Below are 22,236 nucleotides of genomic sequence, written 5' to 3' on the forward strand. Positions count from 1 at the left end.
TTAAATGTATTATTTTAGTTTATGATATCACATGTGATATGGAAATATTTCAAAATATATCTCATCATAGGTGTAAATTACTCTATTGAATGAATGATACAATTTCTATTAAAAAAGAATATTGCCACTGCCCATCTAAAATATATAGTTTATTTATAGCTTATAATCTTAGGCCAAAAAGAAGCATTCTAAATACTGGAATGCTATAGGCCGCCAACTACCCACTTTTGATCCCTCTTTTATCGGGCACGTTCGGGACCAATATGTTGACTTGGGTCGTCATGAACTTCCTCGTACGTATGACCGTCTTTAACTGCACAAAATGCGCATTCTATTATGAACTTCCTACTGATCTCCAACAGGCGAAAATGAATATACTCCTATAAATAAATAAAATAAAAACAAAATAATTAAAGAAACAAAAAATTATGCTTTGAAATTGCACGTACTAATTATATTTCTTTGAAACTTTTTCGAGACAGAAAAAAAAAAACACACACAGAGAGATGGCAGGACGCGGTAATGTTTTAGATATCAAAACATTGGGCGGTTCCAATAAGAATGGCGGTGGATCTCTAACGCCGTCCGTCCTCATGATCTGCATCGTTGCGGCTTCAGCTGGGTTGATATTTGGCTATGATATCGGCGTTTCAGGTTACTATTCTGATCTTCATCTCCCTCTACAATCACTTATATGCATGCATGGGCTATTTTAATTCTTCAGTAATCTTCGATATTCTTCATAATTTTTCTCTAATTTTATCCTGTTTAAATACAAAATAACGATCTTTTCACTACAAAATTATTTTGAATTAATGAGACGCGAAGTCAAAATTATGATGTTTGATTGCAGGAGGTGTAACAACAATGGAATCATTTCTTAAGAAATTCTTCCCATCCGTTTTACTAAAGATGCATGATGCACAGCAGAATCAGTACTGTATATTCGACAGCCAAATTCTTACGGCATTTACATCCTCATTGTACATAACTGGTCTGGTATCGTCCCTCGTAGCTGGCCGTGTTACCACGGCTACAGGGCGGAAAGGCATTTTGATTATCGGTGGCGCCGTGTTCTTGTTGGGTACGGTGCTTAATGCTGTTGCCATGGACGTAAAAATGCTCATTTTTGGTCGACTCCTTCTCGGAGTTGGGATTGGTTTCACAAATCAGGTGTGATGCAGATCTCTAATTTAGTGAAACTTTGTGCAATTCCATTAAAATATATGTTATAAATAAAAATATAGAGGAAAAAGGTAGAATATAAAATCGCTTGCCGCAGTACGCTTTACCAACTGAGCTATATATTCTAACGTTTGTTGTTTTGATATAGGCAGCTCCAATATACCTCTCGGAGATGGCTCCACCTAAATGGCGCGGCGCGTTAAACACCGCCTTCCAGTTATTCATCGGCGCTGGAGTGGTATTAGCTGCATCGATCAACCTCATGGCTGCTCATCTCGGAGACATCGGCTGGCGAGTCTCATTGGGTTGTGCAGCCATACCCGCGGCGATCATGACGGTTGGCGCGATGTTCATTCCGGACACGCCAAGTAGCCTGATCCAACGGGGCCGGGTGCAGGAAGCCCGAAAATCCCTCAACCAAGTTCGCGGCGTCGACTCCGACACTGAGGCCGAGCTGAACGAGATGATTAGCCACAATGAGGCCGCCAAAGCTGACAACCGCCAGCCGTACAAGGTCATATTCGAAAGACGGCACCGGCCCCAACTGGTACTGGCGGCGGCTATCCCGTCGTTTCAACAGTTCACGGGGATCAATGTCGTGGCTTTCTATGGGCCCGTTATGCTCCGTTCGATTGGGATTAGTAGCGACGGGGCTTTGATTGCTGCCATCATACTTAACGTCGTGAATGCTACCTCTACGCTCGTATCAACTTTTGCCGTTGACAGGTTTGGGCGCCGACTTTTGTTCTTTGAAGCTGGGGTCCAGACGATTGTCTCTCAGGTCAGTTAAGTGTTTATTATGATGACTGTAAGCAATACCAACTGTTACAAGCATCTTCATTGAAGAGGATTTCTCATGTTTGTGATGAAGGTGGCCTTGGCATGGATATTGGCATCGGAGCTAGGGACTGCGGGAACTGCCACTTTCTCCAAGGGCGCAGCAATTACTGTACTGGTCCTGATGTGTAGCCTCTCGGCCGCATTTGGGTGGTCGTGGGGGCCGTTGACGTGGTTAGTTCCGGGGGAAATCTTGCCAATGGAAATTCGACCAGCCGGCCAAGGCATAGGCGTTGCCTGCAATTTTCTGTTCACCTTCATTTTGGCTCAGGTATTCGCCACCATCTTATGTCAAATGAAATATGGCGTTTTCCTTTTCTACGCTGCATGGGTGTTCATAATGACCGTTTTCGTGGCGCTATTCGTACCCGAGACTAAGGGGATTAGTTTGGAATCCATGGACACGATCTGGCAAGATCATTGGTTCTGGAATCGATACGTTGACGTTGAGAAGTACATACCCGGCCCGTGATCGACGTATTTCGCTGGAAAGTTGAGTTACCGAAAGAAGTAGTATTGATCTCGTTTCAACTTCTGGGAGCGAATTCTTCTGTTTTTCTCTTGATCTTGGCTAACCAGTACTGCTGGAGTGGTGGAAGCTTGCATGCAAGTGACTTGTGCTTGCCGTGATTCTAATCATGCAGAGCCTCTCCAACTTGGGTGTTGAGGGCCATTGGAAACAATCAATCAAGTTAAATATATATATGTTATATATAATATATATATACGTGAAAAATGTTAAATGTATTTAGAAAAAACTTACGTTTCCATATATCAGTTATTTATCATATGTTGAAAATTATGAGAATTTCAAAAGAAAGTTGTTAATAAAATGAGTGTTGTAAGTAAAAATATATGTAAAATGTAAATATATATAGCACTACTTTTATATATATATATATATATATATCTAATATTTGGGTGAGAGTACGATCGAAGAGAATCCCATTTATAGCTCCATGGGATTTTATTTAGATTTTGGTCATAGAGCTTGTTCACTCTATTCATGGTTGTCATGTTGCGTAGAAAATCTGTTGAGTTGTTGCTCTTTAATATTCAATTTGGCACAAGAGTCTGTTAGGATTATTGTGTACGTACGTCTAGACATTTGGTCTGTTTATAAATTATCTGGATTAAAGGTTTAATTAATTAGTTCATTAAAAGTGCTTGTAATATTGTTTATTCAAACGCTGGCTTCCACCCCTTGTATATATCCTTCATCTCTTGTTCTTCATATTTTTACCAAATCATTTTGATCTGTAGGCTTAACTTGAAGAAGGATTATTGGGAGGCATCGAATAATCTAACCTCATTTTTGGATTAGAGTTTATATATAATATTCTACAACTGACTATCTCACAATTAAAACTAAAATTGTATACAAACTTTTGAATCATAATTTTATATCTAAGAATTAATGAAGAACAACATTGTAAATAAACTTTTATACGAAAAGTTATTTAGTCATAAAAATATCCCACAAAAGTAAATTGACAAACTGATGTGACTTGATGTGCTATATTAGATTATAAATATACTTTTATTATAAAATAGATATAATGTATCGTATGAAATCATGTCAATTTATGAATTTATTTTTGTGAGATTTATTATAGCACATTTATTTTCATATTCATATAATATAAAAAATTATCACTTGACAAATGTATATGGTCACAATAAATTCATAACTTTCTATAATTTAGAAAGACATATATTAATCAATATATTCAACAACATTGAATGTTGCCCATGGTCGTCCCCATGAATTCATGTATTAGATGGATCCACGTATTATGGGTAGATGTCTCCAAATTATTGAAAATGTCTGAGTCCAAATTGTAATAAATCGCGATCAATTTCAAGGGCCCACATAATTGCTTGATCCATGGTCCATACCGGAATGCCCATCTCGAGAGTTTGCTTCACGAGCCTAGATTCAGGCTTAGTTTCGTTATCTCAATTAATTATTATAATTTTTTTAAATTTTAATATAAAATATAATAAATAATTTAATATTTTTAAATTTTTAAATAATAATAATATTAAAAAATAATATTTTAATTATATTTTATTATCTCAACTTAACTCAACTCAACTCAACATCTAAACGTAATCTGTCGACTCATATTTATTTGTAAAAAAAAATATTTATAATTATAAATTATGTAACTGTCACATAATTACTTTGAAAAAAATAAATAAAATATAAGATTTATATAAAAAAAATCAATTTTTTAATAATAATTTTTTTTTTTAAATAACTATACAATGTTGAATTACTTTTTATTTGTTGGTACTTATCTTCTCTTGATTTTGGCTCATGGCTTTATCTAATTAACGACATAACACTGTTAACACAAAATATTTACGACATAATAGGCTGAGGAAGGCGATTCAGGACAGAATAAAAAATCAAATTTAATGGGAACGGTGCAGATCGCGTAAAAGAGATACGGATTTCATATAACCGACGGTTCAGATCTGGTAGAATTAAAGCAAGGGATCTAGAGAGAATTAAAAAAAAAAAAAAAAAAAAGAGAGAGAGAGATAAAAGGGGGTTGGGGTTGAGACTTGAGAGTCTTCAGGCCCACTTTTCTTCGACCTTGTGGCGATCGAAGAATATGATTCGGCCAGCAGGGCAGAAAACACCCATCAGAATTGACTTTAGAATCCTTCCCAGCCAACTTCGCAGGGAAACACTCAAAGTCTTCGATTTTGCTTCCTCACGTTATTCGAAACGCTGACTCCAAAGAAGTCTCACACAACTCTCTTGCATTTCCATCAAACTCCATGCGTTCTTAGTTTAATCTCTGTTATATATCCAGTCTTCTTCATGGCGGAGCGTGGATCCTACGGCCTCGCTCCTCGACTAGGTCGGATTTATTGGCGTGTTCTTCTTTTCCAGATAATTTATTTATACAGATCCGTTCAATTTTTTTTTTTTTTTTTTTTAGTTTCTTGCCCTGTAGAAATCTCGATGAATTTTAGTTGATTACTCTTGAGATCTCTAGGGTTTTATGAGTCGATGTTTCAGTGTAAATAATTAATTATTTTTTTGGTTGGAGCGAATGGAGGTTGTTATTACGACCTGTTTGGGTACTTAGAAAACTACGGAAACTGATGGGCTTAGATGGAGTTTTTTCTTTGTTATTAGACTTCGTGGTTTGAACACTTTTTTTTTTAGTTGGACTCAGCTAAGCTGGTTATTTTTTTTATAGGTAATCATAGAAATGTTATTAATAGAAAAATCAAATCCTAGGTACACATGTAGTATACATGAGAAACACTAGTTAGAGTTTACAATCGAAAGAAGAAGGTAATGAACATTTAGACCGTTACAAACAATGGTTCCCGCCCATAAGAGCAATGACTTAAAGAATTAAAGTTTTAGTTCCTCCATTGTTCTCTCACAATCTTCAAAGCTTCCTGCATTTCTTTCCCTCCAGATACACCAACACATACAAATAGGAACCATACGCCAATGGCCGCCACCTGAGTTACCCTGATTGCCTCGCCAACTTGCGAGGAAGTCCACCAATCTAAGAGGCATGACCTATGACAAACCGACTTTTGTGAAAAAATCATCCCACGACCCTAGCCACCTTGCAGTGTAGAAGCAGACGATCTACTGATTCCCCCTGGTTCTTACACATACAACACCAGTCCAGCACAATTACCCGGCGCTTCCTCAGATTATCAGTTGATTGGTGTAAACGGATTAGTTCCTCTGCGCTAGTTAATATTTTTATTATAAAATAACATTTTTTATCTCTACTGTGTTTATGCGGCCAATAAAAGCTAGTGGAAGAGTTGTGACTTGTGAGTATGAGCGATTATAAGATGTATTTTGACTGTGCGGCTTATTGGCGAGAGTTGTTCTTTAGTACTTGTCTATACTCATCTAGTTACACTCCATGTTTCTTAACCTATTTGTATGCGTGAGCTAGAGAGCTCCATTACTCTCTCACATCCTCCCTTGCTCACTGTTTTATGCTCTTTGACGTATAAGGACATGCATACAAGCACGCACAATTCATGTAGTTCTTTTATTTTTTTCAATTAGTAAATCCTGAAGTTCTTAGATCATTGATCTCCCTTTGATAGATGTTTACCTTTTGCATTTTCTTTTCATGATTTTCTTGTATCTTTTTCTACTCCTGGATAGACGACTCTCTTGAATATGCCGTGTACTTGTATGCTTCTTTTGCGTTGATTAATGAATAATTTTGGTCCTTTGGAGTACACTTTTATTTTTATTTTTGGTATGCAGATATTCAACAAATACTAGCAGAAGCCCGGTCACGGTGGTTGCGACCGGCTGAAATTTGCGAGATTCTTCGTAATTATCAGAAGTTTCATATTGCATCAGAGCCTCCGAATAGGCCACCAAGTATGAGTCTAGCAAATATTATTGAACTAATTATTAAATAAGCATCATGATTACATGCACAAAGTTTAATTATATGTGAATTCACTGGATTTATGGAACAATGTTGTCTCCCATCAAAATAAGAGCTTATCATCTTTTTTTCTTCAATCCTAAGTGGATGCACATAAAAAAACTTGACATAACATGTATTCCACCGAGTCAGGTGGTTCGCTATTTCTTTTTGATCGGAAGGTGTTGAGATACTTTAGAAAGGATGGACATAATTGGAGGAAGAAGAAAGATGGAAAAACTGTGAAGGAAGCTCATGAGAAGCTGAAGGTAAGCTTGCAAAAAAGGTCATTTACTTTTAAATGGAGTTTATATCATGGTGATCGATTTACATATCAAAAAGAAAGGTCGTGGTGATTGACCCTCTAGGATTTGCATATTTTGCTTTATGATATTGACAAGATTTGCATAATCTCTCTTTCACATAATAATTGTCCCCCATTGCTTTTTGTATGCACTAAAACGAGTGTCCCTTGTTCAATTGCCAATGCACTAATTTTTTTTTTGATAAGTAAACGGTAGTATTAATAAGAATAGGCATAGCCCAAGTACACAAGAATGTATACAAGAGATAAAACCTATCTAGTTTGCTAAAAAAGAAATAAGAAAATCATGTACATTTAGACCATTACAATCTACAGCAATAGCCCAAAGAAATAAGGTGTGGAAAAATAGAATTCTAATATCCTCTATTGTCCGCTCCTTATCTTCAAAAGTCCGCTCATTACGCTCCCACCATATGCATCACATAATGCAAATAGGAACCATCTTCCACACAACTTTGATTTGTGGAGCACCACCCGGCATTACCCAGCTAGCCAATAACTCTACCATTGTAGCAGACATCATCCAATTTAACCCTATTCGAATGAACACGTCGCTCCACAGGGCTCTAGCTGTCTCACAATGTAGCAAAAGATGATCCATTGTCTCGCCAACTTTCTTGCACATACAATACCATTCTGGAATAATTACCTGGCGCTTCTGCAGATTATCAGTAGTCAAAATCTTACATAGAGCCGCTGTCCAAGTGAAAAATAATGCTTTGGGAGGTGCCTTATTCCTCCACAATCCTCTCTAAGGGAAATAAGTGTTTGGAAGCGAAGTAAGAGATTTATAGAAAGAGCGAACCGAAAAAACACCCTTACCTACTAGATTCCACCACAACTTATCTTCTTGCAATCCAGACATCCTTGAAGAATACACTCGGTTGAAAAAAGCCTCAAAACTATTTATTTCCCAATCTTGAGCTGCTCTACTAAAGGTGACATTCCAATGGACTTGATCCTCTGAACGAACCATGAGATCCACCACTAAAGCCTCTTGATCACATGCCACACGAAAAAGGGATGGGAAAGCGTCCACTAGAGCCTCCTCCCTGCTCCAAATGTCCCTCCAAAATTTTATATTAGTGCCCTCCCCCACCATAAATTTAGTATGTCGAGAAAACACCCTCCATCCATGTTGTATATGCTTCCAAACCCCCACCCCATAGGACCCATTTCCCTCTCTAGTACACCAATTCCCCCCCATCCTACCATGTTTGCAATCGACCACTAATTTCCATAGAGCTTTTGGTTCCAATTTGTATTTCCAAATCCATTTTCCAAGCAAAGCCTGATTAAAAGTTCTCAAGTTCTTTATCCCCAAACCACCTGAAGGAATTGGTCTGCACACCTTATCTCAACTGACTAGGTGAAATTTGAATTCATCTCCCATCCCACTCCATAAGAAATCACGATAAAGTTTTTCGATCTGCGCCGCTACACTAGTTGGAATAGGAAATAAAGATAGAAAGTAAGTTGGTAAGTTAAAGAGAGTACTCTTGATGAGAGTCACCCGACCTCCTTTCAGCAAATACAGTCTCTTCCATCCAGCCAATGTTCGTTCTATTTTCTCAATAATAGTGTTCCAAAGAGATAGAGCCCGTGTTGTAGCCCCCAACGGTAACCCCAAATATGTCATAGGGAGAGAAGCGACTTTACACCCAAGAGTGTTAGCCAACTGCCGAGAAATACTAACGTTCCCAACAGGCACTAACTCTGATTTATCGAAGTTCACTCTCAAACTTGACGCCGCTTCAAAACAAAAAAGAGGCACCTTCAGTACCCTAAGATGGTCTTGCTCTGCATCACAAAAAATTAAAGTGTCATCTGCGAATAATAGGTGGGAAACCTAGATAGAACCCCTCTGCTGATCACCCACTGAAAATCCAGCCATAAGACCATGACTAACCATAGCCGTTAACATCCTACTCAGTGCCTCTATGACGATAACGAATAGAAGGGCGGGACAGAGGGTCACTCTGTCTTAAGCCTCTAGAGCTGTTGAAGAAACCCTCTGGATTACCGTTGATCAACACTGAGAATCTTGCTGTTGAAATGCACCATCTGATCCCCCCATAGACCACCTCTCCCCAAAGCCACATATCTTCAGTAAGTACAAGAGGAATTCCCAGTTTACATGATCATATGTTTTTTCCATATCTAGTTTACAAATAATCCCTAGAGTGCCAGACTTTAATCTACTATCTAGAAATTCATTGGCTATTAAGACCGAGTCAAGAATTTGACGACCCCTTACAAAAGCATTTTGTGGCTTTGAGATTACTTTATCAATTGCCACCCTTAACCTGTTAGCTAGCACCTTTGAAATGATTTTGAATATCCCATTAATGAGGCTAATGGGCCTAAAGTCCTTCAATTCCAAAGCTCCGGATTTCTTTGGGATCAAAGTAATAAAAGTAGCATTCATGGTTTTCTTGAATTTCCCAGCCACGAACAGCTCCTGAAACACATTAATAATTTCCTCTTTCACCATCTCCCAACATGTTGGAAAAAACCCCATTGTAAAGCCATCGAGGCTTGGGGCTTTATCCTTCACCATCTTTCAGACCACATCCAATACCTCCTCTTCCTCAAAAGATCTTTCCAACCAGGAGGCTGTCTGTGGTTCAATGGACTCAAAACTAAGTCCATCTAGTTTGGGCCTCCAACCCTCATTTTTTGTAAATAATGTTCATAGAAATTCACTACATGTTTTTGGATCATTGGGGCCTCCGTGCAATCTCTACCATTGATTTTTAGCATCTCGATAGAGTTAGTTCTCCAATGAGAGTTAGCCACTTTATGGAAGAATTTAGTGCTTCGATCCCCTTCCTTCAACCAAAGAGCTCTTGACTTTTGTCGCCAAGAGATCTCCTCTAAACTTAACACCCTTTCCAATTCTGCTGCTAGCATTGCCTTACGTGAAACTTCCACTGGTGTAAAAGCCCTATCCTTAATAATCCCTTCAAGATTCTGTAATTCCTTCATTAGAGATTTCTTTTGCTCCTGTAAATTTCCGAAAGAATGGAGATTCCAAAGTTTAAGGTCTTCCTTTAACGTTTTCAGTTTCCCTACAAGAATATGGGATGGGGTACCAAAAATCTGATAAGAAGACCACTAATGCCTTACCTTGTCCACGAAGCCCTCGCTTTTAAGCTACATGTTTTCGAACTTGAAATGATGACAACCTCCTTGAATGCCGCCTCCATCTAATAATATGGGAAAATGATCTGAGTAGAGATGCAGCAGTCTCTTCTGACATACCTCCGGATAATGACTTTCCCAGTCCTGCGATATTAAAAATCTGTCCAGGCAAGACCATGTATGACTGTTAGACCAGGTGAAGGGACCACCAGCTAGAGGGAGTTCAACAAGATTCAGGTAAAAAATGCACTCTGAAAATTCAGCCATGGCTGGATTTATTTGAGTACTTCTAGATTTTTCACTACGGAACCTTACTACATTAAAATCACCTCCTATGCACCAGGGAAGATCCCACCAGCTATAGGCACCAGCCAACTCCTCCCACAAACGCCTTCTAATATTGTCATCATTCGATCCATAAACACTTGCAAAAGCCTACAATAAATTATCCTCCACCATCTTAAAAGAGCAAGTCACTGTAAATTCTCCTACAAACTCCTCCATTTTTTCCACGACCCTTTTATCCCACATCACCAAAATACCACCCGATGCCCCATCCGAAGCTAGATTGGCCCAATCTGCATACGGGCAACCCCACACGTTTCTCACAAGTTTTATGTTTACCAATTTCAGTTTGGTTTCTTGTAAACAAATGATATTTGCCTTCCAATCCCAAAGTAGATTTTTTATGCGTAGGTGTTTATTAGTCTTGTTCAACCTGCTAACGTTCCAGGACACAATTTTCGGCTTCATAAAGAAACAACCGTCCCCTTCCCTTTGGACCTAACGCGGCTTGAGCTACCCTCATTCAACGACCAATTAAGTCTGTTAAGCTCCCTTCGTTTCTTAGAATCAGCTTTCTTGGACAGAGCGTGACTCGCCTCAATGGCCGTGAGGAGAGCCATAAATTGCTCTTCATATCCCACACATTTCATACCCACAACTTGTTGGATATCCTTTACCGTTTGGAATACTCACTCAGATAACACAAATTCATTTGGTAACGAACAGTACATAGGGAATGGCTCCCTTGCATCTGTGTCTCCCTCCCCTTCCAACAGATTACTTCCTTTCCATTCTACTATAGTGACCTCGTTGGCCACTGCAAGAGAATCTGAGAAATCCCCATTAACCTCCAAGAGTCCCTGAGATAACCCCCTGACAGTGTCTACCAAGAAATCCCTGTTTCTGAACTCCCCTTCTTTTGATAATACCACAAGATGATCTTCAAAAGAGTGACCCAACTGAAATGTGGGCTCCATGGTATGTAACGGGAGTTTCTGGGATTTGGCTTCTTGAAAACCATAGAATGACATCGGGAAAAATGTGGGCTCCTCCTCGCGCGACGGTAGTATTTGATATACCACCATCGCCGGCTTTATCTGAGTCGGGACTATGTCGGCAACCACCATCGTACTTGTCTGTGTAAGTCCCACTGCTAAACGAGAGAAATCTTCGTTGGGATGGCTTCGAGGAAGCTTACCGAGCATTGGAAGAGATCCCGTCGGCGTTGTTGCTATCGCCGATGGGTCGATAGCCTGCAGTGAGGCCACATGAGGCCTCATCGGCGACGATGACATCGGCCCCCTGACCGATGGGCCAGCTAAGGCCTTCGGTTTCTTCCTCCAGACGAGATCTCCCACTAGATCGAGTGGGTCCTTGGGCTGAGGCCCATCAACTGGGCCCAAGGCCTGCCCCTTTCCTGAGCCCGGGGGAGATTCCAAAGTCTGCCCCAAAATGCACCGCTTCATCCATCCGATTATATCGTTCAATTCTCCCAACTGATTTTCAATAACAGCTAAGGCCTCTACAAACATTTCCTTATTCGGACCAACACCTTCCCTGCCATTACCATCACTACACTGACCACTCACCGAAGATGGAACTCCACCAGACCTAGGCAATCCTGTCGTCTTTGCCCTCTTCACATCACGAGGCCCCTCATGTCGACCTACCAGTGCCTCCCTGAAAGACGACGGAGGTGCACCATACCGAGGCTTTGCAGGTGCCGCCAGAACAAAAAATCTCCCTTCACTGCTTTCTGCAACACCACCAATAATTTCCTCTAGCCCAAGCCATCTATGCCTTCAGGGATAAATATTAAACTCCTTCTCCCATCTCCATATTCTGCCAGAACCATGTATGCCCCTCGAGCATTGGAACTACGTTGCGCAATATAGCCCCTATCTCCATCCCTATGAGCAGAGTAGAAGCCGTTATCTGATGCTTTCAGACCTCCCTCCAAAGCTCTACAAATCCACCTAGCAGTCACCTAACCCACTCATATATTTCACGCCTTTCCACCCTTTCTCACTCAGGGATATAAAACGCCCGTACCTTCCCACCTCAAAAAGTTTAGACTCAATCACAACACGTTTCATGGCGGGCCTTTTCCAGTGGAAGCTCACCGTCAAACACCCATAACCACCAACGTCAATGAAAAAGAGAAAAAGTGTACGAAGAGAAAAAGAGTAATAAACATATTTATTTACCCACAATGCACTAAATTAGTTTGTATCACACGTTATTCTTAACTGTAAAAACTAAAATTTTCAAAGTATTTGATAAGGGTAACAGTGGAAAAATGCTATCAAGAGTGTGAGGCTGCCTTGCATTTTATTTTATTTTCTTATCTTCATGTTTTGTCGAATAGGAAAGCCATTAATTAGACAGCCATTGTATATCGAGGGATTTACTCATTTTCTAGTTTGGAGGTTTGTTTGTTGAAATAATTAATCCTTCATATAACTCTATTAAAGTTTACCGAGGGTCTGATAGGTAACATACTTCAAGCAATTTTAGGTTGGTAGTGTTGATGTGCTACACTGCTACTACGCTCATGGGGAAGAGAATGAAACTTTTCAAAGGCGCAGCTATTGGATGCTTGAACAGTAAGTATGAACCAATTCATATTTCATTTTTTTAATCACGCTACCTTTAGATCCTTGTGTATTATCGCATTTTATTGTGTTGGTTAATTGAACCTTTCTTCTGTGTGATCTCCATATTTATAAAGCGGGTCTTCTCCTTTAGAGCTTTTACTTGCATAAGCGTGCTCCTTCTCATTGATACTTTTTCTTAGACACCAAGATTGTGAGTTTAACAGCCTTGTCAACGTGTGCACAATAGAGGTGTGGCAGTATTCATGTTCTATTTTGCACTCAGGAATCGTGACCCTTACAGCAGTCTTCCCAAAAGGCCTCTCTTTGGATTTTTTAGGGTGGGCGGGTTTGAGGTTGGGGTTGGGTGTTTTTGATTCTACGTTCTCATGCCTTATGATAATTCTAAGGTTTATTGTGAGATTTTTTGCAAAGCATGAGTGAACATATGCTTAAGGATTGAGTGATATGTGCTTAGTTTTTATCTTGTATTGCATGTGGAATTTGTGATGATGCTGTTTCACATTTACCACTTCCTCTCCCGTTATTTCATTTTCGGCATAATTTCTTCTTTCTTCTTCTTTTTCATCGTTGGTCTCCTAGTTCCTCCTCTCTTTTTTTTATTATTATTATTATTTTATTTTTTTTAAGTAAGAAATTTATTAAAAAACCACGTAATTAGGCATAGTCCAAGTACACAGGAAGTATACAAGAGGTCTCCTAGTTCCTCCTTTCAGCATAATCTTTTGTTCACCATATTAGTGCGGAACTATAAATTAGAGGCACGGAGCTTTTATACTTAATAGGTATTACCTACAAAAAACACTTAATAGGTATAATGTTTTTATGAAATGATTGAACTTCAATAGTTTCCAGATTCAATACTTTTTTTGGTTACTTCCTGTGTACTCAGGCCCCACACATTTACTTGTTTCAATAAAACTTCATTCTACTTCTAAAAAAAAATGGTTGGGTTTTTTGTTCATGTTTCTCCTGAGCTTGTTGATTCTTGCAGGGATTTGATGCACATAGTTTTTGTCCACTACTTGGAAGTTAAGGTAATCCTCTTCATTGCTGTTGTCATTTCTTCCATTTTTTTTTTTTTTTTTATCTTTTCATGTTGATGCTCTTTGTAACTTTTCGTATTCAGTTTTCCGAAGGGCATGGCAACAAAATTTGTAGTTCATTTTTATTTGGTTGTAAAGTCACACCTTTAACCATTAGGCTAAATAGATTAGGTTTAATGATGATTGACTTCTATACCTTCAACTATTAGGCTAAACAGATTAGGTTAATAATGGTTTACTTTTGTACTTCATTAGCTGCAATATTTTACTATTATGCCACATACATTTAGTGTGCTTTGTATTTGTATCGGGCTTTGCTTAATTCTTTGATCAATAATTTTTTATTTTTTACTTATATAAAAAAAAAACATTTAGTGTGCCACTCCGGCATATATTTGCTGAGGAATATACATCATAATAACACATATAAAAATAGTGGCCATTGCCCCCTGCAATAGTAAAGTCTTGGGCTACTAATCACAAGTGTGTGGATTGGAATATTGAGAACTGGCACTTCAGGAAGAAGCAAGAAGCGGAGAAAAAAAAATCTTGAAGATAAGATTATATCCAAATCACCCCGCATAAGCAGGACCAGTACTGGGTAATGACCTGTTTATATTACTTAGTTAATGTATGCCTTAATTATTTTTAACAATGCTTTAGAGGTGCTCCCGCTCTTGAGTTCTTTTGAGAATCAACATTCTGGAAAAGTATATTTAGTTATATGTGAAAGTGCAATGACTGGCTAGTATTTTTCTAGGCAAGCTTTGAGCTTTGTAACTTTTCGAAATTATTTCATTTGTAAGATGGCCCAACTCCCAGTTTTTTATAATAGGATATTTGATTCCAGTTGGTCTATTTTCTTTCCATAACAAAGTATTTTGTTAGGAAGTCAAATACAGTGTGATGTAAATATCTTTACTAATGGATTTGTGTATTTTTTGTTCTTTGTACTTTTCCCATCAGGGAAACAGGACAAATATTGGAGGTATTAGAGAGAGGGATGAGGTTGCATCCGATTTCCATAAGGACAGCCCTCTGAGTTCTAGCTTTCCCACAAATCATAAAGGGGCACCATCCGGAAGTACAGATTCCCCAAGCCCAACCAATTCTCTTACATCGTTATGTGAAGATGCAGATTCTGGTATTTTCTGCCTCTGATTTGTTAATTGAGGTCACCTTTTGCTCTCCATTTTGGCCTGATCTTGACTGATCCTGAGTTCATATACTTTCAACCATGCATGTGACTGTCTGTTAATATCTGTGGGATTTGATGCAGAGGATAGTTATCAAGCAAGTTCAAGATCCCGCTTTCTTGAGTCACCATCAATGGAGAATGGTCATCTCACAGACAGGATGGATGCTGGTGGTGCAAGTTCTTATTTTGTGCATCCCTCTGCAGGTGAGTGTGTTGCTGCTTGTCTTTTTCTCCATCTTCCTTTACATTCTTTTCAAGTTCATATTCATTCATGTTATTGCCTCATCTCACAAGCTCCTAAATGGTGTTTTGGACCTGACTGTATACTTGAAACCCTTTCCAGATAATTATTCTCTGTCATTAATTGGGGCAAATTATATCTCAGATGTCCATAAAGATGGACCTAGAGATAGTGATGGTGTTACTCATGCGTCTGGTTCCGAAGACGCAATTGATTTGTCATCCTGGGAAGAGGTCTTGGAAAACTCCAGAGGATTCCATACCTCTGTAACTTCTCGTGCATCATCTGAACCTCAATCTACCTTAACGGATATCTTCCTTGGACAAGAAAATATGACTATAGGTGATCATTTAGCTGGTGAGAGTGTCCTCAAAGAAGAGTTTCACAATACTGTGCCAAGGCAACCAAATTGGCAGGTACTATCCCAATCTTCTACCCCAACTATTGGTATTATCTACATGTATTTACCCTTTAGCATCTCATGAAAAGTCAGTTGCTGAAATCCTTTTTTTTTAAGAGAAAAGTTAGTTGCCGAAATCATATTCCCATGCCAAAAAAATTATTTTCCATGCATGGCATACCTAGCTGTGCAATGATTCACTGAATCACTTTAGTGCTTCCTCTCCAACCCAGATTGACTCCACATAACCGCTCCCATGTGTAATGGTATGATAAGAGTCCAACTGTTTGACTTCATAGTCAAACTTGACTATTCTGAAGTCTTTATGCAGTAGTCTTTTCATAATTGAGGAAGCAGCTGGTCTATTTGTATACTGAACCAAACATTAAACTGGTTCATGGTTTATCACAAGGACTGTTGGTTCAATCACGGTATGATAACTTTTGGGGGGGGGGGGGGGGGGTTCATTCTAATGCTTCCTACATGACATATATAATAAATCTTTTGTTCTCTTTTAATAGTTCGTGTTCATATAATTTTGTTTATGTTCTGATCTTAGATTCTTTTATCCAGGTATCTTTTGGTGATAATTCAGTACATTTGTCCACATGGCCTATGAACCAGTTATCAAATTTTGAATTGGCAAATGATCTGGGTACAGCTTTATTTGAGCCCGGAACTCTTGATATGAATGCGAGAAGTGCTCCTGAGCCGTTTTCTACTCATCCAGTTCAGCAAAATGAACAACCTGTGCAGAACCATCTTCAAACACAGCTTACACATGCTGAATCTCAGTTTTCAATAAAATCAAATTCCCAAACCGATATGCTCTTTGAGGGAACTAATGGTAACTGTGCCTTGACTCTGAGGAAACCATTATTAGATGGTGAAGAGGCTTTGAAGAAAGTTGACAGCTTTTCTCGATGGGTTACTAGAGAACTTGGAGATGTAGATGATTTGCATTTGCAAAGCTCGTCTGGTTTATCATGGAGCACTGTCGAATGTGGAAATGTAGTTGATGATTCCTCGTTGAGTCCCTCTCTATCTCAGGACCAGCTTTTTAGTATTTTAGATTTTTCACCAAAGTGGGCTTACACGGATTCAGAAACTGAGGTACCGAATATATATTTTCATTGTATCCCTGCCAATAAAAAAAGAGAAGAAAAGGGCAAAGGCCCAAATTATATATTGAGTTGATTTTGCACTACAAGTAACATGACCGAGCTTCTAAACTGTGTGTGCATGTGGATTCTATATATTTATGTTTTGGGATTCTAAAAAAGTTTGAGAATGTTCTTGGATGATCTTATAAGATTTTTTTTTGAAGACATTATTTCTTTGGGCTATAGCAATAGATTAGACTTAGTTTCCATGACTTCCTTGCAACTATCTCTAGTTCCTAATTTGGTGCATTCTCTTGTATACGTCTTGTGTACTTGGGCTATGTCTATTTTATATTAATAAAATTTTTTATGCTTATAAAAAATATTTTGTGCTACTTTCTTGACCAAGTGGTAAATGACATGCTATTTTTACAAAAATAAGAATGTTAATGACCTGCTAGATTTTTGTTAATCACGCACTGGTAAATCATATTGGGCAATTGTGTTGCTTCTCTTAACTCATGTATTGTTATGTTCTTATCATTTTGTTGTTGTGAAGTGTTCCATTTGTACTGTTTCCAACTTGGTCTAGGTTCATACAAATTTCCATTTCTTTCTACTGCTAAAGAAATATACTGTTGTATTTCTTATTGCTTCTCAATTTCTGTTATACAAAACAGGTTCTGATAACTGGAACATTTTTGAATAGTCTACCCGAGGTAACAAAATGTAACTGGTCATGTATGTTTGGGGAAGTGGAGGTTCCTGCAGAAGTTTTAGCGAATGGGATTCTTTGTTGCCATACTCCACCTCACACTGTTGGGCAAGTGCCTTTTTATATAACATGCTCCAACAGGGTAGCTTGTAGTGAAGTGCGTGAGTTCGACTATCGAGTGGGCTCTATTAAAGATATAGATATTGCAGTTATCTACAGTGGTGCTGCAAACGAAATGCATCTTCATTTGCGTCTTGAGAGGTTACTTTCTCTGAGATCTGTCATCCCTCCAAGTCACGTTGTTGAAAGTGTTACTGTGAAACAGGAGTTAATCAGCAAGATTATTACATTAAAGGAGGAAGAGGAATATAATCAGACTCTAGAGCCGATCTTGCAGAGGGATTTGTCCCAACACGAAGTGAAGGAGTATCTCCTTAAACTGTTGCTGAAAGAGAAGTTGTACTCATGGCTCCTCCGTAAAGTATGTGAAGATGGTAAAGGGCCTAGTATATTGGATGATGATGGGCAAGGTGTGATACATTTAGCAGCTGCCCTTGGTTATGATTGGGCCATAAAACCAATCGTAACAGCAGAAGTTAGTATCAATTTCCGGGACATAAATGGATGGACTGCCCTTCATTGGGCTGCGTCTTGTGGCAGGCAAGATCCTTTGAACTTGATACTTGTGTATTCTAAATTCTATTGAACCTAGGCTGTACTCTTTATTGCTAAAATCCAATCTATGGATTTTTAGATTAGAGCCTAGCCTTCCCCACCTCGATCCATTTCAGACTCTGGAAATGCAAGTCAAAGTATTTTCTGATATATAGTCTGCATTATAGATGAAGAGGCCAATTTAAGAGTCTGTAGCCTGTGCAGGATGTTTATTGAGACCTTCCCTCTCCCTTGCTCTATCTTCGTGCAACAAGAAATGCGACTAAAGCCTTATACCATACTTATGGTTACGAAGGCCTTATCTCTTTTATATTTGACTTTTCAAGCTTCAATTCTCTCATTGGCTTCTTTTAGTCATGTGCAGATAACCTGCACAGAAATCATAACAAACTTGATTTGAAGTGTCCAAATTTCATTTCATCAGTTACTTTGTCTTGGATTGAGTTGCAATTTGTTTCAGCTGCTATGCAATCTCTATTTGTACAGAACAACTAATGTTTCATTTATTTTGTGCATTTATGTATCCTTGTTAAATTCAGAGAGCAGACAGTAGCATTCCTTGTCTCTCTGGGTGCCGCACCTGGAGCATTGACAGATCCATCTCCTGAATTTCCTTTGGGTAAAACACCAGCAGACCTGGCATCTGGAAAGGGACACAAAGGAATCTCTGGTTTTATTGCTGAGTCTTCCTTGACCAGCTACCTCAAATCCCTAACAATGAATGATAAAAAAGAAGATGGAATGCCAGAAGTTTCTGGAACGAAAGGTGTGCTAACAATTTCAGAACGGACAGCAACACCTGTGAATTATGTTGACGCGGCAGATGCACTGTCGCTGAAGGATTCACTTAATGCTGTCTGCAATGCCACACAAGCTGCTGATCGTATACATCAAATGTTCAGGATGCATTCGTTTGAAAGAAGGCGGATAACTCAGCATGATGATGGTGGTGGTAGCTTGTCAGATGAATGTGCTCTTTCACTTGTATCTGCCAAGACACGCAAGCCTGGACAAAGTGATAGAGTAGTCCATGCGGCTGCAACACATATACAGAAGAAGTACCGTGGTTGGAAGAAAAGGAAAGAATTCTTAACAATCCGTCAAAGAATAGTCAAAATTCAGGTTTGTTTGCTACTATCCCACTGTTGACTTTCTGAGGTCTTAATGATGTTTTTTTCAGTTCTCTCTCTCTCCTCTCTCTCTCTAAAATATAGATGATACCCATCCCAATAAGAAGAGGACCTTTATTATTGGGTAAGTTGCATGAAAAACTAAATATTCTATTAATTTATCTTCAATAAACTACTTATAAAAAAAAAAAAAATTATCTTCAATAAATTGTAAGCCATCAATTGTGAAATTATAGCTGATTTATAATTGTTGTGTGAAGGCCCATGTCAGGGGACACCAGGTGAGGAAACAATATAGAACTATCGTCTGGTCTGTAGGAATTTTGGAGAAGGTTATATTGCGTTGGAGACGTAAAGGGATCGGTTTGCGGGGCTTCCGACCAGATGTACACAAGGACCCCAAACCACAAGTTGTGCCCTCAACAGAGGATGATTATGATTTTCTTAAAGAAGGAAGAAAACAGACAGAGGAAAGGTTGCAAAAAGCTCTCACTAGGGTGAAGTCTATGGTACAGTATCCTGAGGGACGGGCTCAATACCGTAGGCTGCTAACAGTAGTTGAAGGGTTCCGGGAGACCAAGGTATATATTTTAAACATTTTTTTATTTGTTTATTTATGAATGCAAAATCTTAGTATGCTAGTTTTCTCAGACAAACCACTTGTAAGAATAATTTTAAAACAAATCCAATGATGATTTATATGTAGTAGCTTGCACATATTTTTAGTACTTTATGTGGAATCTTTGTTGGCATGCCTGCATTTGAGTTTATATACTAGTTGGGTTTCTTGATTTGATAGCTTAAATTTTTGGGTCAAGGCTCCGAGCCTCCAATATAATAGTTTTTATCTTGTCATGGCGTCCCCATTTTTTGGTTGGAAACCTCCACTGGCTAATCAATTCTTCCTTTTTTTTGTTGTTTTTTTTTCTTGACGTGCAAGATTTGCATTTGGTTCACACTTACTAAGCGGGTTTGCGTGAGGAAGGGTGTTAGTGTGGTTTGCTTGGTTTACATAAATAGGCCATTTCCTAATTGCTTGAGCTTGTCCTTTTAGGTCTCTGACGATTACTGTAATGTACTTTATATATATTTGCGTCCCACGTCCTAACATTTTAAGCTCTGGAGATTAATGCTTACGAGCATGGTGCTAAGCTTTAATTTGTACAACGCAAAGCATTTTCTCTTGATAAACAGTTTAGAAAAATGATCTCTATTGTTTGCATGAAACATTAAAAGTGAAAATATTCTTTCATGTTTGCTTTGTTCTGAATATTTTTCCAAAAAACCTACAAAATCCAGAACACCAAAGCCATGGCCAGCCTGGGCAGTAGTTCTAGATTCGGTGACATTGGATCTGGAGTTGATTGGCCAGGGCATGCATAGATGAGTGCAGGGTTGGTGGCACTAGCTTGGGCACCCTCTTTGAGAGCGAGGAGTGCCAATGAAATGAGAGGACTACCATGAAAACATTTTCCCAAGTTGCATTTTTTGTATTGCACCAAACATTAGAAAAGCAGAAAATGTTTTCAGAAAACTTATTATGCTGAAACGAAAGGAAGAATCTCGTAAAAAATTGGAGAGTTCTAACTTGTAACTAGGTGTTCTCTGATGTATACTTCTTGTGTACTTAGGCTATGCCTATTAACTTGTTTCAATAAAATTTTATATTACTTATGAGAAAAAAAAAATGGAAGAGTTTGTACTTTTTCTTCTTAGAATTCCGATTTTGGACCCCCCTTCTGTTGATTTCGGTTGGGTCTGATTATGTTTGGCTTTGCATGCTGGAATCAAGACCAATGATGAGTTTCCCAAATTTTCTCCTATTGGTACCAGGACGTTCAAATTCTGACAGGTTGTTCTTTCCATTATAATTTTGGGCAGGCAGGTCATATGGTCTTGAACAGTCCCGAAGAAACAGGTGATGGTGATGAGGATGAGATTAATATCAATGCCCTGCTGGACGATGAAATGCTGATGGATGATGAGGCGTTCATGTCTATGGCATTTGAGTAAACCTCTGCCGCGTCTTCACCATTGCGTCCAACCTGTATTCTAGATCTCTAGCTTTGTTGCAGCAAATGATGGAGGTCATAAAATCTGTGAATATGATGTCTAATTCTCATGCCATCCATGAATTTCCAGCGGGTTTACAGTTACATAGTAATGACAAGCAATTTTTCTCTGCACAGCTATTGTAATTTGTTTTCTCAAGAGGGACTTGGTTTAGTAGTACTTTGTTGTATGTTCGCAGAATACAGTAGTGGCTCACAGCTACAATATATTAACAAGCACATTTCTGATATACCCATTGGATTTGGGCCAATTTAGTAAGAAACAATCATCAAAAGAAAACCTTGGAGAGGGTTTGCCAATCAATTTTTTTCTATATATATATATATATATATATATATATATACACACACATACACACACATTTCTTTAAATCTCAACGAAATATATTTCAACAAAAATATATGCTTTTTCCTCTCTGAAAAAACCCTCATCCAATCATGAGTCGATTCACAGTTTTTATAAATCTAAAAAATATCAAAATTATTTTTACAAAATCTCAAAAAAAAAACCTGTCTTCTCATATAACTTTTATACTTCAAATTGACTCATTGGCTTTTGCAAATACACGAAGCAAATATTTGAATTGTACTATTCTCACAAGAACAAAGCATGCCTAAAAAAAAAAAAAAAGTTTCCTCAAAACTTTCAATATGAAATCCTGTTAAAAATTATGTGTGACAATATATGACACGAGCCATGAATTCAATACAAACATGATATGAAATTAGTGGGTTTGAGTTTGATATTAACGGATTTAGGTCCAAAATGGGTTGACCTGTTAAGACATGATCTACAAACGGATCAATTTGTTTAACTCGAAAT

At 38.4% G+C, this 22,236-nt stretch overlaps 2 protein-coding genes across 4 annotated transcripts; both read left to right on the forward strand.

Annotated features, from left to right (window-relative positions):
• The first annotated feature begins 469 nt into the window (after nt 1–469).
• LOC121257150 (sugar transport protein 5-like) lies at nt 470–2,685 on the forward strand. The gene is made up of 4 exons (XM_041158052.1): nt 470–654; nt 854–1,173; nt 1,334–1,966; nt 2,057–2,685. The coding sequence occupies exons 1-4, from the start codon at nt 507–509 to the stop codon at nt 2,492–2,494; spliced, it is 1,539 nt and encodes a 512-aa protein (XP_041013986.1). The 5' UTR covers nt 470–506; the 3' UTR covers nt 2,495–2,685.
• A 1,882-nt stretch (nt 2,686–4,567) lies between these two features.
• On the forward strand, nt 4,568–21,643 carry LOC121257149 (calmodulin-binding transcription activator 2-like). 3 transcript variants are annotated; one of them, XM_041158048.1, is made up of 13 exons: nt 4,568–4,898; nt 6,296–6,415; nt 6,618–6,733; nt 12,736–12,824; nt 13,828–13,870; nt 14,846–15,023; nt 15,159–15,281; nt 15,421–15,734; nt 16,292–16,831; nt 17,502–18,196; nt 18,751–19,333; nt 19,602–19,922; nt 21,223–21,643. In XM_041158048.1, exons 1-13 carry the CDS (start codon nt 4,859–4,861, stop codon nt 21,352–21,354), a joined length of 3,294 nt encoding a protein of 1,097 aa, XP_041013982.1. In that variant the 5' UTR covers nt 4,568–4,858; the 3' UTR covers nt 21,355–21,643. The 3 variants fall into 3 exon arrangements, with proteins under 3 accessions (XP_041013982.1, XP_041013983.1, XP_041013984.1); XM_041158049.1 differs by having other exon boundaries at nt 15,463–15,734; XM_041158050.1 differs by lacking the exons at nt 4,568–4,898; nt 6,296–6,415 and having other exon boundaries at nt 12,727–12,824.
• Nucleotides 21,644–22,236: the final 593 nt, after the last annotated feature.

This window comes from Juglans microcarpa x Juglans regia, chromosome 3S (genome assembly GCF_004785595.1).
Source record: "Juglans microcarpa x Juglans regia isolate MS1-56 chromosome 3S, Jm3101_v1.0, whole genome shotgun sequence".
NCBI classification, from domain to species: Eukaryota; Viridiplantae; Streptophyta; class Magnoliopsida; order Fagales; family Juglandaceae; genus Juglans; species Juglans microcarpa x Juglans regia.